Genomic DNA, 17,173 nt, shown 5'->3' on the forward strand with positions numbered 1-17,173 from the left:
CAACTCAGCTGTGCCTGAGGTACAGTTTTATAGTACAGCTTTATAATACTTGTTTCTTTAAACATTTTCAAATTCTGCATACAGGTGTTCAAAGGTCTGTTAGTGGAAATTATATCTATTTAGAAGGATCATTTCACACAAATTCATTGTCACAGTCTCAATCATCCATCTCTGGTTATCACTAGGCAGGAAGTCAAATCCAAAAATCAGTAATGTCCATCACATTTCTCCCTTGTTTTGTATTAAGGTGTCTCTTTTCACAACCAAACAGAAGGTCCAGTTCTCTGTCTCCCCAACCATTTATCCCATTGTAAAGCAAACCAAGAGGCAAGAAATTAACTGAGGCTATTGATATACCCTTATGCTTGGGATGAAGGTGCAGGACAGTTGAGAGGCTGCTCTTGTTCTCAATGCTGCTGTGGGTGTCTATTTTAGGGTGATTGAATCATGGAATTACCACATTCTGCTAAAGAAATGAATCCTGCCCACTCTGCTTTCTTGAGTGTCTTCTCTTGGGTCTTGTTCATCACAAATTGGAAGCTGCATGTTCCTGCCTACGTGTGCCTGTGCAGCTGAGTGTATAGAAATGTGGGTATGGATGAAGTACATTCTGCAATAAATAGCTAGGTTTTAAAGGTCTTAAAATAGCTGACTAAAAATGGTGCTAGTTTTATTAATAAATTAATGAATAAAAGTTCTGTTGAGGTCTGGGAGCCTATGGAGGGTTTGAGAGTAGTGTATTTATCCCAGGACATCCATTCCCTGTAGCTATACATCTGTTAACTCTGCAGCTGAACATAGTCCCAACTTGTTGGGAAGGAGGTATGAAGTTTTTTAGGGGTTTTGATGACCTTGTTGTTTTTAACAAAAATGTCTTCCTAAGTCAAATATAATGATTCCTGTTTGAATTGTAAGGAAAGCCACCTTTCCTAGGGATCAGCAACCATTTATTTTCTACTTAATATTTAGTCCTCAGCTTCACCAGTCTTTCCCATAAATGGCAAAGATGTACCTTCTCCATCTGTATGTTAATCATGTTCCATTTTTAAGTCAGAATGGGTACGTTACAGAGAAGCTGTCAATTTGAGACTGAGCAAACTAAATATACTCAGCTGAGTGAATCCAGCACTGTGAACATGAACCACTGGTATAAATAAGAAAGGAGACACCTTGAAGCTTTACCATATTCAAGAAGTGTCAGATCATGTTCATTTGAAAGGGATGAAAACACTCTTTTTCCACCAGTGCATGAATATTATGTTTCACCTAATGCAGGCTATCCAGGTGTTCAGCAGACCCTGGTGTTGGCACCTTTATTGTTGAATTTCAGCATTTTTGAATGGCCATTCAGCTTGTTTTGTATAATCCCAGATCTCTTATTTCATAAAGACTTAAATAGGGGAGATTAAAACAAAACATTTGTCCTTCCACCTTTAAAACAATTCCATCTATTTTGCTGACTACCTGAAAACCTTATGGACTGTTTTCAAACAGCTCTTTTGCCAAAAAGCATTGCTGTGAGGACAATGGGCATGAATTGTTAGGAACTCTTGATTATGATGATGTGTTTCATTGTTGAGGACAAAGTACTCCTGATGATATGGGACTACCAAGAGCAGTAGAAATGCGAGAAATTGATTCCCATTAGTTCTTTTTTTGTTGTACCCAACTCAGCAAAGCAACATGGGATTCTTCCACATCTCCATACTCTAAAGGGAGAGTCTGAAGGACTGGGTCACTGTGCACAGAATCCGCTTTAATAGCGTGGATGTGGCTGAAAAACCCTGGTGTGACTGTTAGAATATCTGTATTTGATCACAACTTCTGATTGAAAAAATACATTTCTTTCTTACGTTGTGTGTTTGAGAAGAACATTCCATTAACAGTGGACACTCATGCCACTTGGCTTCTGAAAAATGCATCACTATGAACAAAAATATCCCACAGTTGAAAGATAATATTTATATTTTTGCTGAGAGAGTAATGGGGAGAAATTACTCACTTGAGCTTGAGAAATTCTCACTTGAGCTTGAGAATGTCAGTACAAGTGATATGTGTTGTGTAAGTCCCACCTAAGCTTTCCTTGTCTGAAGTGTTAAATAAAGACTTTAATGAGTTCCTCTGCATAAGGATAAATTTAGCTCCAAGAGCAGTGCAAAGCAGACTTGTTGATTGGTGAGGGAATGATTGCAGTGATTCCCAAGCTATGAAGGTGCTGTCATTTCTGCACAGGATCTGTGCAGGGGAGGCAAAACAGAGAACTGATTCTGCAAAATGAATTGTGGATCTGTGGATTTACCCAAAACTTCATATAGGGTCCTGTTCTATCACGAATCATAACTTTGCTTTTTTGTTGTAAATTACTGTCCTTGAATTACAACTTTGGCTATAATTTTGTGATTGTTTTGTGTGAAAACCTCAAATCCAGATTAATAAATTCATCTAGAAACTTCTTACTATTTATTGCCCCAGCTATTTTCATAGCTTTATTAGAACAGTTCATGCTACAACTTCTGCCTTTTACTTTTGGCCATGGGGATGTTCTCCAGGTCATTCTTCAAGTGGGTGAGTCATCCATTTCTGTGTGATGTGCAAATAGCAAAATGACCCTTGAAAAGGGTGTGTTTTCCAGGGAAAGAGTACCACTGCACCTGCAGATGCACATCTGCACTTGCTGTGCTAAAATTCATGCATTCTGTCTGCTGGTATTGAGCCAGAGGAGATGCTGGGGAAGTCTCTTCTCCCTACCTTCAGAGCCAACCAGACTCTGTACCTCACAGGCTGGGGATAAAGAGGTGCTGAAACATGAAGTGGAAGTGGAGGCATCCAGTCCCTCCCCAGGCTCTCCAGCAGTGAGCATGTGTGTTGCTGTCAACATCTAATGATGACCAGCGTGAGGAGGACAAGCACTGTTGCTCTTGCTCCACAGGCACCTATTTGTTATCTGTCCCACTGAATTCCTGCCTCTGCTGGGGAAGAGATGTAGCTATCATCGTTTTTGCTCGCCTTGCAGAAGGCAGGCTTTGATTTCACTCTCCGTGTCTCACTGAGGTCTACATAAATCATCTGAAGTTGGCCAAAAACTTGAGAAGAGTGTTGTGACCTGCAGCTGTTATCTATGCCTTCCCCATTCTCCTTGGGGGTAAAGCCTGTTTGCATTAGGGTACTGGCAAAAACACACGTGCTGCATAAGCCTGTGCCGGTCGTTCCTAAACACCGTGCCAGAAATCCCCTTTGGCTGTGTTAACAACTAATTGCAAAGTTCTTTTTGACCAAACAATCAGCCTAACCCCCCTACATGCACACTGCTGTGACTGGCGGTGCAGAGCAGCACATGGAACTCGGTGCAACTATGTTCTGTATGTGGCTGCTATGGTGATTAAAATACATAAATAAAATAGATAAATATGGACCATATTAGAAACCCATTACTGGCTCTCTGTGGGATCACAGCGTGCAGTGTCAGTCGCGTTTCCTCGCTCCGAGCGTGGAGTGAGAGCTCCTGGGGGGGCTGCACTTATGCAGTGGCTCTGTCCTACCTTGTCAGCTCGCAAACCCGACACAAAACGGCTAAACAAAGGTCTTTTGTGCACGGTTTATAGTTCAGCGGGGATTAGTGGCCTGACACGGCTCTCAGACGGGACAAGCTTAGCGTTAAGTCGCCCGAGGTTAACGAGGGCGGACGTGGGGCAGACTGAGCAGCCTGGAGCAGAAGGGTCTATGGGGTTTCGGACAGGGAAACAGGATGGTCAAAAGCAGGTTCTGCTTACCTGGCTCGGCGTGTCAGTCACGTGTTTTGATGTTCCAGGTGCCTTAGGATGTGGATGATCTCAGGCACTTGCTCACAGTCCTTCCCAAAGCTCCAGAGCTTCCATCCGCCGGCTTGGACATCCTACCCTGTCCGTGGGCTCTGGCTGGATCCGATTCCTGCTTTTCTTCCCCCTCTCACCTTTTAGCATTCTCCGACCGTAAAATCCATCCCTTTCCTGAAATGCAGAACGATGCACTTGTCCAATGAAGTTTTTTCCAGGCGGGATTCAAATTCCAAACAAGCCTTTCATTTCCTTCACTCTGGGGGGAGAGCAAAGGCAGGGAGGCTCAGGAAAATGCTCTCTCTTCCTTTAAATCCCCACCAGCGTCTTCCCAGCGCTGGAAGCGAAGTAGCTTGTCATGGTGATCTTCAGAGTTTTAACTTTCGAGGGGGAGGGAGAAAGTGGAAAGCAAACTGAATGCAGTAGTGGAGATTTCTCTCTTCCCCCACTGGGCCCCTTGCCGACTGTTTTTATTGATTTCAATCACTGGAGGCTCGCTGGCTCTCAGAAGAAACACTGTGTAATGTGTTCTTTCCTGGCTTTCATTAAAGAAACTCAATGCAGTGCGGTCACGCTGCCGAGCTCGCCTGGCAACCTGCCTACACCCTGTGGTACCTCTTTCATTGGAGGAGATGGAGCTCGTGGGTTGGGGTTGGTTTATTTATTTTTTTTCCTGATTCTCCAGCAAGGATTTCAAAACAGCCTCTGCTCTGCTTCTACCTCCTCTCGCAGCCCAAAGGCTTTTTAAGGCTCAGAAGAAACTGTCAGCACCCCTGAAGGGGACGACTTTGGTGGCAATGAAAGCGCCGAGTGCTGCGACAGTCTCGTGTTCCTTTGATTAAAATGCTGCATTTCTGGGGAGGGGTTAAAAGGGCTGTGTGTAAGCCACAGGGATGTGGATACAAGTGATTTCCAAGGGGGTTCCTTTTTTATTTTATTTATTTTTTTTAATTCCATGTTCTCCTGATTGGCTAACGTGGTTTAATTAAGAGTAGGGGAGTAAGCAAAATCCTTCGACAAATATGTGAAAATTCCTGGCCACAGTGTAGTTGCAAATGAAGCAAAACTGCATTCCCCGAGCCTGCAGTTGTGGTGGTGTGTCAAGTATTTCTGTTGTACTCAGGGCTCTGATACTGGTGGAGAAAAATGGGAAATACAATACGATCCTAATTTATGCCTTAGAACTTAATCTGCCGCAGCACAGGGGTATGTACTTTATAGGAGCAAGCAGTCTATAAAGAGGAATTCAACAAGCTGCATTCTTTAAGTTGTGTATTCTTTGTGCCTGTAAATGTTTTCATGTAATTTAGTAAATTGTTCAATTTCTTCTTATTCAGCAGTTGCTGATGATAACACTTTATGTGCTCTTCACAATTGGCTGTAAATCTGAGACACGCAACGATCACACAGTTGTAAATTAAACCAGCTTTCAAGCTCATCAAGGTGCATCTATTCTAAATTACAGCTGTAAGTTTAGGGTGCTACTCAATCACTTGTGTTCCTGAGATACTATAGCTGTATACACAAGGAGGCTTAAAAAAAAAAGAAAAAGCAAAGCCCAACAACATTTACATGACCACAAAAAGAATCCTTTCCTGGAGCAGAAAGATAAAAAAGCTGTTCTAATTTAAATCTGGTTTCCTGCAGAACTTATTTGAGGCTTCTCTGCCTGGGTTGAATCTACAGAAAGCTTTCCAAATCAACTTAATATAAATTATTGCCAGTGTTTTTCTTGTGAGGAGTTGAGATTCTAAAAACACCTAGCTTTTATGAAAAATTTTCTATTTTTATTTGAGCAGTATATAACTCAGTATATAACTTCTAAAAGTCTTTCTCTGTAAGTGCTACAGACATCAAGTAAGGAGAAGTACTTCTACACGTTGCTTTTCATTTAAAATTTGCTTTCTGCGTGATAATGAAATTTCATATCCCCTCTCTGGTCATACTACTTCTTTTCCTAGGGTACTAAATGATGGAAAATAATTATTTAAATTCAGTATGGCCATGAACTGTTTTATGCAAATTCTCTAGCTGTAGTTGTAGCACAGCTCTTTGGCCAGCCTTGGATAGTAAATCATTTGTCAATCTTTCTTTTATGAACCTTGTGTCTAAGGGTCTGCCAGCCTTTCTTCTCTGTGGGTTTTGAACTGTGTTTATAGATTTTGCTTTTTGTTTTTAGGCTGGCAGATGGCCAGTTATTTATCTGGGTTCATATGCATTGTGTGAGGCAGAAAAAGGACGTTTTGCATGCTGATATCGTTCAGGGGGCATTTGGGGGGCAGAAGGCTACTGCTAAACCAAAGCCATTCCATGATGTGTCAGTAGCTCTTGGGCAGTGAACAAAGCCCCTTTTGACATTTCTCTATGTTCAAAGTTAGGAAATAACATGAGCTTCGTGAACAAACAAGGCAATATGATGCTCCCACTATGAAATAAGCAATATAATCGATTTCCCCTCCATTTTGAACTCTCTGGAGTTCAAAAATTTGATGTTCTTTTTATATGTTTGTCACTGTTATTTATTCCTTTGAATTTCTGCTGTAGCTTGCTTTGCTGTTGCACAGACTTGTGGGGCTGTGCTGGGAGAAAAGGATATTGGTTTTGGAGGAGCTGGATTCACTGGTTCTAATAAATAGTAAATTTGGTGTTGTGGCTTGGTCTGTGGTTCCTTCTGTAGGTTTGGCAGCAAAGCCAAACCTCTGATCAGACAGGAAGTTCAGACCTACAGAGACGAATCCTAAAGGCAAGATTTAATAGATGAGTATTCAGTTCATTGGGGCAACTCTTCAGCGTTTCTGACTCTGTCAACTTTATTCTGGGCTGGCAATGCACAACCAGGGATGCAAATGTGGGGATTTTGAGGCAGTGATGAGCAAGGAGGAGAAAGAGAAGTCTTTAGGAAATGTCTTCAGTTCTACTTAAGTGTGAGGCAGTCAAGGACTGGAAACAAATTTAAAAATGCACTTAGTGCTCTGTGGAAACACAACACAATTAGTGTGCTGTTATTAGTGCTGTTGTTCCCATCTTGATGCTGCTTGCTGAGCTATTACAGTTCATAGTCCCCTGGCAGTACAAGCTTTTATGCAGATATAAAAACTACCCTCAAAAATGACACCTGATTGGTTCTGCCACTCCTGTTGCAGCAAGAAAAAAAGGGTCAGATATCTTCAAGAGAACCTGTACATGTTTTTGCTGGTTTCTCTTGCAGTTCTAGTTGTTTTTCTCTGTTCTCTGTTGGTTAGCAGGGCTGCTTTATCGTATTAAATGCTTCCCTTCTGTGTGAGCTGTCTCCCCATTTACGACTGTAAGCTCATTTCTAAAGGCTGCTTTTAAAACGTTTCAAATTTGTGCAATATTTCCAGATCACAAAGAATGATGGAAAACTTTAAATAACTGCTATCTAAAACTGCCACAGCTGAAGCCTCCAGCTATTTCGAGTGAGATGTCTTGGGCTATTTAGAGCATATTGCTATATTTACACTCAGTTCAGAAAGCTGGAGACTGGCATTGATGAAAGGCACTGTGTTGGCACTCGCAGCACTTTTCCTGCAGATGGACATGGCACGACAGAAACTTTGGGAATTTGCCTTGGGGTGCCTGAGCTCCCTCAAGTTGACATAGCATTTTATGAGTGTTAGTGTGAAAGATCTGGGGGTCTGCCTTTCACTCAAAAAAAAATGGCATCCAGTGGCAATATCCCTTTTAGCACCTTTTCAGGCCTTCTGGAAAGTTTCCAAGTGGAAGACTCCCACCTCCTTAATCACGAGAAAACACTGGCTCTGCTCTGAATGTCATTCATTCAAGTGTGCTGACCTGGCCTGACCTTGTTTAGATTGAGATCTAATGAGCCCACAACCCAAGGTGGTGTGGTAGCTCTCAGCAGGCTTTGCAAATAAGCAAGTGTTGTGTTTTTTTCCCTGTGTGCATGTGGTTTGAATTTATCATGTCAATAAACAAGTGTCTCACACGCTCAAATGGGGACTTTACAATGTTGCAGTTAAGGCTAAATTGTAGCTCTACAAATTGTGATGTCACTTTATAAATATAGAGGGAGACAACCTGGAATATTTATGACCTCAAAACAATGAAGTCCTGTTGGTTGGGGGGTTTTAGTTGAAATAGTGACATAGCACTAAAACTCTTAATCCAAATGGGTCACAAACATCTTCCAGGAGAACAATCACACTAATGGCTTGGGGAAAGCAAAACTAAAAAAAAATAAAGCTGTTGATTTAAAGAAAGGAGAGGTGCCTCAATAGATTAATAAATAATAAATACTAAATACAGCTAGGATTTAAATTCCACTGGAAGGTTTGGTTTTGTTTTCTTTCAAGTCCCAGGTTTGGGGGAAGGGTTCTTTTAAAATATAAATTGCAATAAAATTATCCCCAGCTTCAGCAGAGAATATACCACCAAACATAGGTATTTTCTGAAACACGTAAAACCTGAGGTTTTCACATTAAAACCAGTCTGGGACACATTGTGGCACATCCTGCTAAATTAACCAAGTTGACAAGGATGGATAAAAGTATATTTGGAACTAGAGGAGTTGTTTGAGCTGTTGTAAGGACTCTGTCAGTACATGTGCTGGGAGTCCCAGGCAGAGCCTGATGTGTCCAGATTCCCCTGGATGATGCAGAAGGTCCCTCCAGCTGTAAATCCCCCCAGCCCCGCAGGAGAACAATGCTCTGGTGTCAGACAGCCCACTGCCCAGCCATGCTGCAAACAAACGTTGTTAAGGCTTGGCATTTACTTGGGACCTACAGGGAGAGAGCAACTTGTTTTGTTTTTAGTGGAGCAGTCAGGGAGGAGGATAAAAAGCTTTTTGATAATGTGAGGAATGTGGGGGGGGGAAGGGAAGTTACTGAGATATGCATTTACTGTAAGTATGAAGAAGCAGAGGCCTCTTTATCAGACCAGCTCTAATGATGTGCCACAGTCACTTTATTTGAAAGCTTCATGGCTCACAGAAAAGTAAACAAATTCATTACATTATTTTTAAAAGAAGATTAACTGTAGTGTGTCGTCTGTTGGACAGCTGCTGTAGTAATCTTTTACAAACACTTTATAAATGACCACCCTCAGTGTTTTGCAGGGCTTTGTGTGGCTGGATTGTTATTTTAGTAAGTACTAGGATGGCTTTTCAAATGAAAACGTTGTTTCCTGTATAACAATTGGATTCTACCTTCACCCTAAATATTATTTTATTCTCAGCAAGAACTATAAAATGTCATCTATACAAATGCAACGTGTTGCTTTTTTGCATGTGTTTGCAATGAATGCTGGCTTTTCCATAAAAGTAGCTGAAAAGTATTTTAAACAAAAAAAAAAAGCAAATCCTCTTTAGTGTCCTGCTTCCATTTGTTCTAATTTCTGCTTTCTTAACCTTTCTTCGGTCTGTGAAAACACCAAGTTGAAAAGATGACTCAGAGTAAGCTTAGATGATAGGTGAATTGACACTGAACAAATGTTTAGACCCCAGCAGGTGTCTTTGGCAAATAAAATTGTGTTCAGGTATTGTCTTGTTTAACATTCTTTGGTTGAATGTCAGAAGAATAACCTTACTTAGCTCTGTGTCTGGATTTGTGTTTGAAAGCACTCGACTGACACAAACTGATGTAACACTAAGGATTTTTGAACTTATGAAGTGGTTTTAGCCAATCTTGCCATAAAGCAGTTGATCTTGTGCATTCAGGTTTCAGTTACAGGTTCCTCAAACAGGAGGAGAGTAGAGAGAGGAGGAAGAGTATTTCTTTCTCACCCAGTTGGCCTCCATGGCTCTAGCAGAGGACTTTACCTGGCCAGTACCTCCCTCAGACATCTAGGAGTGCCTGGAATGAATCTCATCTTACTACAGAGCAGCATTTTAGTTCTACACAACATAATCTCACAATGGATTTTCCCTGATAAACTCAGTGTTTATAGTCAGATAAACCATTTAAAGCTCTTCATCTGTACGTGAAATATTTATTTTCATTTGGGATATACTGATGCACATATTTATGGTAATATGGTTTTAGATGTGAATAATTAACTGTTCTGTCTGCAAACCTAAAGAAATGTCAACCTTTGTGAGATATGTACCTCTGTGTGTTTACTGAAGATTGTGCATGTTTCACCAAGATTGCTAAAGGATCTCCAGGAGTCTTGGATGGAGGTGATAGCTGTCACATCTTTGCCCTTGGCACAATGGAGATGAAGCCTCTGCATGGCAGACAGAGGTTTTCCCAGTCCAGGGAAGTGTGTGGTTACACAACAAACACAAACTGAGGAACTCAAGAAAACTCTACTGCTCCCACTGAAGTGTGTGTACACTGAAAAAACACCCAAACCCTCCATCCCCTGTGAAACAGCCTCTGCTGTTCACATGCCACACTTGGGTTTGAGTGTGGGAGAGCAAACAGCATGAGACAGTTTAGAAATTTTGTTTAATCTATAGGGGGAAAGTGCTCAGGTTCCTGTAGTGCCCAAAGCAGTATCATCATTTATAGAGGGCAGTTCAGCAGATCTCTGTGAGTGCAGCATTTCTGGGAATTGGGCAGAGCAGAGAGGTGATAGAAGTACAGTGAACAGTAAAAATATGAAACCTGAACCTTCTGGTTTTAAATATTACCTGTACCTTTTAATTACGTTTATGCATACTTTGTTCACTTTCCTATAGAAAGATAAACACTTCATTTAAATGTTAATTCTTTCAGGCTACAAAAGAAGAGAAAGAGCTTATTGCAGAGGAAGAGCTTATTGCAGAGGAAGAGGAAGAACTTACTCCAGAGGAAAAGAGAAAACTGGAAAGAAAATTAAAAAAAGAGCGCAAGAAGAAGGAGAAGCAGCTGATGAGGGAAGCTGGAATCTCCACTAAAAAGGTGGAGCCCAAAAAACCATCAGGATGTGAGCGAGCTCTGGCTTATTTAACCAGGTAAGAACAGTAAAACCACTGCAGGTGCTCCCTACAGAAGTGAACTGTAAACCAGTAACCCAGAACAAGCTGTACCAAGCAATAACATATTAAAGGAAATTGCTGCAGTTAAGTACTAAGTTAATGTTTCATCTCAGTTGACACCCTGGAGGACAGTTGTATTTCCCCATTGTACTTCTAGCACAGCAACAACAGAGAGAAGTTGAGTGTGGTGCAAATATTTTGTAGAAAGGCAGCTCCTGACCTGAAGATCTTGTTATATAAATATCACAGGCTTAGCTGCATTTACAGAGATGAAAGGCACATTGCAAAAAAGATTGCATTGAGAAAATGAGTTTTGTTTCTTGGGTGTGCTGTTCTAGGCAAAGGATTTCCAGTTGTTCTCTTTATATAAGCAAATTCCATGGCGTGGTAAAGTGTTATGGAATCTGAATTTAACCACCTGCAGATTGTTTGGATAGTTGTAGATTAAGATGGGATTTTGCCACTGTTTAAAAGTTAATAGTGTACAATGCCTGATCTTTGCATAGCAAAGTAAACAGCTACAGAGGCTGATTTCAGATTGGAAGCAATTACTTCATCCAGTTAGCACACTTATTAGAAGACTTAAAATTCCAGCATAAAGCAAAGCCTATGGTTAAAATAAAGAACTGCAGTGAAGCATTCAGGGTACCCCACAGACAGTAAGAGGTCATATATAAACAGGAAGATAATGTTTATTTTTTTCCAAACTGCAAAATACACCCTGGCTGTAAGACCTCCAGAAGACTGGCATGTTACAAATAGTGGGTTACCACGTGGAATAATTCCAGGGTTGCATCCCTGCCCGTGCTCAAAACTGAAGCATCCAGACTGTCTGAATTGTTACTTACCACTCGCAGTGGGAAGGGAGGAAATTAATTGCATTCCAGGCAGAGGGACATGTGCATTTTTGTTACATAACCCTCAGCATGCAGCGATAGCAAAATGACAATAATATTTTTGATCTGGAAAACAGCTGGAGTAGTTCACCGCTGTTTTGAACTGCAAATGGATTGACAGTTAGCTTTGAACCATCTGCTCAGCCTGCTCTCTGGTATGTGTGCTCTGGTAAGTGGTGGATCTCCAGATAATGGATTTCAGGTTTGGAAAGTAAAGGAACAAGCTGTGGGGTTTTGCTTGTTATTCCGCTGTTATCTGTATGGATTTTTGCCTTGTTACATGGGAGAATATGAAATTATATTTGAACTAATATTTGAACAAATTTGATTCTAGAGTTTCACCTAAGCTGTACCAAATTACCTTGAAATAGAAAACCAGCTCTGTCATTTGGTCTTGTAATGCAGAGTCTATGGGCTGTATGTGCAGCAATAGCTTGAAAGGGATTATTCCAGCAAGAGACAATTTTAATTTTGTAGACCTAACAGGGGTAGTCATAAGATGTTGAACTGCCAAGCAAACATAACCATAGTCACCATTCTAGCCCCAAATGTGCCAGGACCATCTTGCACCATTGTAAATTATAGAAAAACAGCTGAATCCTCTTACACTGCAGACTTTTTCTCAACCCACTAAGACTGCAGAAAGAAATAACTGGATTTAAATTAGTCAGAAAAGTAATATACTAGTTGGGGAAGGGGCACAAAACCCCAAGTTCTGGAAACCCATTGCAAACTCTCCAGCAATTTCAATGCATCAAGGATTTCAGTCCATGTGCTTCTGCAGGGCTACAGGTGTGAATAATCTGTGGGAGGATACGTTAATCTTATAGATGCAAGAGATTAATATAATTGGAAAGAAACAAAAGAGTGCTGTGGATTTGTGTTTTGCCCCACCCACATAAAAGCATCACATGACATCAGTGTTGGTAAGTGAACTCCCTGCTGCCATGTGAATCTCCCGCAGGACAGGTGGGGCTCGATGTACCATAGGATAACTGCAACTGTCATTTTCATTTCCTGAGCCACTGTTTGCAGTAGGAGGGCACAGCTGGATGAGGCACGAGGTGACTTTCACAGAGCTGTGCCTCTTGCTGCCGGTGGAGGGGAGTTAATGAAGAGAGCATTGACGGCAGGGAATAAGGCACCCAGTGTGCAGGGCAGCCCTGCTCAGTGCATCCTGCTCTTCCTGCTGGCAGAGCAGCCCTGCAGCCCTGCAGCTGGATTCCAAGGGCTGCATCAAGGCTCTGGCTCCCTTTGGTGGCACTGCCAACGTGTGCCCCCACTGCTGGGGTCCCCACTGCTGGCACAGTGGGCTACAAGCCGAGCAGGTCTTCCAGTTTCCCAGTTTTTGTTATTTGAGTCTAAAAACAAATGGTCCTTGATGCTTTCCAGTCTCCAGAGGGATCAAATTATCGTTTTATTGGAAGGCCATCCTAGCTGAGAGAGGCTTTTTTCACCATGCACATGACATGACCACATGCAACAAACAGCAGCTGATGGCAGCTCAAACTGCAGCCCAGCTCCTGTACCTGAGGAGCTCAAAGGTGACACTGATTTTCAGCCCAGGATTTTCAGCTCCTTGCTCATTTCAATGAGAGCAGGATGAGCATCACCAGCTTTGCACTCCTGATGGAGAAAAAGCAGCCAAATCACTCCTGGTTTTTTCCCCCTCTCTCACTTTCTCTTGGCCTGTGTGAAAAAGAAAGGGGGAGGGAAAAAAGTCTTTGCTTCACCAGTTTTTATCTCATCTTCTCCTCGGTGAGATGAGTTCAGGTGGTTCCCAGCACATTTCTGTTCCAAGGCAGCAGTTGGCAGAGAAAAGTTCAGATCCCCAGCTTGCCAAGGGAGCAGGCAGGAAGATCTGAAGATACAGAGAGGATTAAAAGTAGGGAGCTGAAGCAGAAATGTTGTAAAACTCTCAAAAGAAAAAAACAAACAACTAGTGAAATAATGGAAAAACCTCAAAGTGGTACTGAACAGAAGAGAAAAAAACCTTTACAATTACTGCAGAGGAATAGAGAGAAGCAGGAGAGAGGAAGTATTATTAGCTAAATAAAGTGCTCAGATCTCTTCCTTTTAATGATGACATGCTTTGTTTCTGTATGATGGTAAGAGATGACTCAGATTTAAAGGGAATATTAGAATGTCTCATTACCATGATTCTTAGAAAATACAGACTAAAAATTCATCCTTTTCTGGGCATTAGGTGACTTCAAGTGAAAAGATGTCGCAATGCTTGAGAATGGTAATTAGGTTTAATTATAACCTAACTGACCTTCTGTGGTGTTAAAATGTTGGCAGAACTTGTTTGTCTTGGCAAGCTGCTCTCTCCTAGAAGCTGCTCTTCTCATGTTTGCCTTGGAAAGTTCATTGCTGTATGGATCTGCACATATGGATTTCTCCATCACCCATCAAAGGAATAGAGAGAGATCTGAAAAGACCTCACTAAAAGAATGGGAAATTACAAGATTGATATCATCTGAAGTAGAAATAATAGATAATATTATCTGGATGTTGCTGCGCATTGCCTAAGCCTTGCAATACTATTTATCATGTGCTAACATTTGAAAAATAAGGTGCTGAAGCACAATTTTTAAAAAAAACTATTTATGTCATACTGTTAGTATATGTCACTTTTCTTTATTTAGGTCTTATTTTTGTCACCCCTAATTTAAATTCAGGCAAGATTCACAGAATGTCAGAGATTTCTTTGAAGTAAAAAGATGCTTTTAGAATAATACAAACCAAGGGCAAGTTACAGAAACACAAAAGTGAGAGACAGGCAGAATTTCCCATGGCATGGGGAAATCATCTGACTCTGCAGATCCCAAGGTGGTTTTTGCTGAGTGTGGTGGCAGCACTGCTGACAGCCATGGACAACCCTGGGCAGTTGTTTATCTGCTGGGTTTGCAGAATGGAAACACATCTCAGTCCTCAGTCAAACTTTATTACAAACACTGCAAAGCCTGGGAGATTTTAAAGCTGAAACATTGTTCTTCCTTTCAAAGAATACAGAAATCTGAGGGGAGTTGCTGGAAGCATTTATTTTTATAGTTTGGTATTTTTAAATACATGCCATATATTATATAGATATAGAAATAGAAATCACATGTAGAAAGTATATGAAGTTTTTATTCCTTCTGGAGTAGAGGCCATCTGGAGAAGGGAATCGTGAGGTAGTGTCACTCAGAGTTAGAAGTTTCTGAGTTTTGAAAGAACCAGAAGAGGCTTGTGCTGGTCTGTAACATTTGGGATTTGTGGCCAAACAGCTCAGATGATGGTGGCCCTTCAGGAAATCACAAACCCATTCATCCAACCCCATTTGGGGCAGGTGACTCCACTGGAGGAGCTTCTGCACAAACACAGCCCTGCTCATTAATGCTAAAAACCAGTTTCTAATTTTAAAGTACCTCCAGTGGGCTTATGTCACCTTTAGTTTCCTTTGTTGATTCATAATATTTTGAAGTTGATTCACTTCTCATAGGTTAAGTATATTTTTAGCCATGGTCAGTGGTGGCTTTTGATGTTTTATTCTGAACTTTAATAAGTCTTTCTCATTGCTGCTGGCCTAAATCTGTATTAGTTTCCAACTTGGCACTGGTGTTGGTGTTTCACCATCAACAGCTTAAGCTTTTAGATATTAGGAGTAACTGATGCCCTAGAAATCTAAACATACACAGGTTTTTTTTTCCTCCTAGAGACTGACTCCTTGGGTTGGATAGCAACTAACATTAGCATTTAGTGGCATTTCTTCTTCCCCCACTCTTCAAGATGGAGATTGAGTTTCCTTCCTGACTGGAAGGTTCAACATATATCTAAACTCATCAGTTATCTTGAATTTCATAAAATATTGGAGAACTGCTCAAGCGATTAATCTCAATTAGCCAGTACCAAAAATAGTGTAATTAGACATAGCAGCATTCCTGAATTCCCTTCAACAACTGGGGCTTTAAGGTGTCTTGAAAGAGCAGCAATTTCCTCACAGTTTAGGGGACTAGTGAGGAAGAATAGTTATGCTTTAATAATCCCAGGGCTATTTTTTAAAGGTTCTGGGGCAAGCATGAACTATGGATGTAATTAATCTATTCCTACACACTTTCAGTCATTTTGTCATATTCATTAGTTCCATAAGAAGCCTCATGAATCCAGAGTCAGTTACAGGATAAATTTGCATTTGGGGTTGTTCTGTGGCTGTTTCATATGAACTTAGGCAGGCACTTGCTGCTATCTGATTTCAAAGGCTTGCACTTTTCCTAATACTCTAGAGATCAGTGAATTTGTTTTAACACTTCTCCAAGTTTCTATATTGCTTGACTTTTAATTTCTACCAGGGCCTGACCTGCCTCTAAGTGGGATTCCTCTCCTTGACCTAAATCAGCGTGTCTGTAAAGCTGCAAGTTTTCCATTTGATATTAATACTTGGGCAGATCTTCCTCATTTTAAAGGCAGCCACTCTCTCTGTTTGTGGCAAAGGAGTCTCGTCTTACTAAGAGTGAGTTACCTTATCATTATCCTACACTCCCTTGTGTAACTTCAGTTACATTCAGTGGCACCTGATGAAGCCACCCTGGTTTGTTTGCAGTTCCCTAGCAGCCCTGACATTACTCACAAGCTCCACAAAGCTCTCTGTTGCAATGCCCACACCTTTCCTATTTTTAGGGTGCTGGTATGCCAGCAGTTATTCTGGTGGGGGTAGGTGGAGGGGGTGTGTTCACTGCACAGATTTTGTGCTGCTTGCAGCTATTCTCTTATCGTGCTCAAGCATATTATCTTCTGCAGAAGGCAAAGCTTGCTGTTAGGGTATATGAAGCAGAGAAATTGTTCTGCTCTGTTGGACCTGTTTTTAAAATCATTGTATTGCCTCGCTTTTTGCAAATAATGTCTCCCACCCTGCTGTTTACATCCTTCTTGTGGCTCTGTTGGGTTTCTCAATCTCACTGCCCCTCCAGTGAAGCAGCACATCCGTGATCCTTCATCTGCTGCTGCTCCTTCCACACCCTGATGTGCTCTGTTGCTCTTCTTGGAGCTCCTGTGCCTGTGATCCTTCTGGAAATGCAACACCTGGAAACAAAAGTGCTGTTTTACTGGAGATGTTTTATTTACTTCCAGGTCCACACAGAATGGACTGAGGGTCTGTGATTCCTGCCTGCTCCCTGCCACTCTGACTTTGCTTTGTGGGCAACAGCATTGGGTTCATCTTTGAGCCACAGAACGCTGAGATTTCACATTGAATTTTCTGAACAATAATAACATTTTCTTTCTTTTCCTCCCCTTGAACTGAGTTTTGTGTCAATGACAGTGCTGGCGTGACCATGCCACTACACCATAATACATTTTTCACAGACTGTCAAAGGGGACAGGGTTTCTCATCCTGCTTCAGCATGGCTGCAGCAAGTCAGATTCACTCCCATTTCAGAGTTGGTTTTATGATACCTATTTCCAGGTGTTAGTGTTCTCATTATCGTCTGATTATTCAAACTGTGCATTTCGGATTCTGTGACTGTCACATTACACTCCCAGTAACA

General features: G+C 41.4%; 2 protein-coding genes across 2 annotated transcripts in view; one reads left to right on the forward strand and one right to left on the reverse strand.

Moving 5' to 3' along the window:
• Positions 1–4,371, reverse strand: part of GPR146 (G protein-coupled receptor 146) — a 45,967-nt gene extending 41,596 nt beyond the window's left edge. Inside the window, exon 1 of the mRNA XM_085074604.1 lies at positions 3,771–4,371. The gene's annotated coding sequence lies outside the window, so the exon portion shown is untranslated. The remainder of the gene's footprint in view (positions 1–3,770) is intronic.
• CHLSN (cholesin) overlaps positions 1–17,173 on the forward strand; it is a 119,036-nt gene that overhangs the window by 84,912 nt on the left and 16,951 nt on the right. Inside the window, exon 4 of the mRNA XM_085074605.1 lies at positions 10,511–10,728. Coding sequence (XP_084930731.1) covers positions 10,511–10,728 — 218 coding nt within the window. The remainder of the gene's footprint in view (positions 1–10,510; positions 10,729–17,173) is intronic.

This window comes from Lichenostomus cassidix, chromosome 14, assembly GCF_008360975.1.
Source record: "Lichenostomus cassidix isolate B80296 chromosome 14, HeHo_3.0, whole genome shotgun sequence".
Lineage (NCBI taxonomy): Eukaryota > Metazoa > Chordata > Aves > Passeriformes > Meliphagidae > Lichenostomus > Lichenostomus cassidix.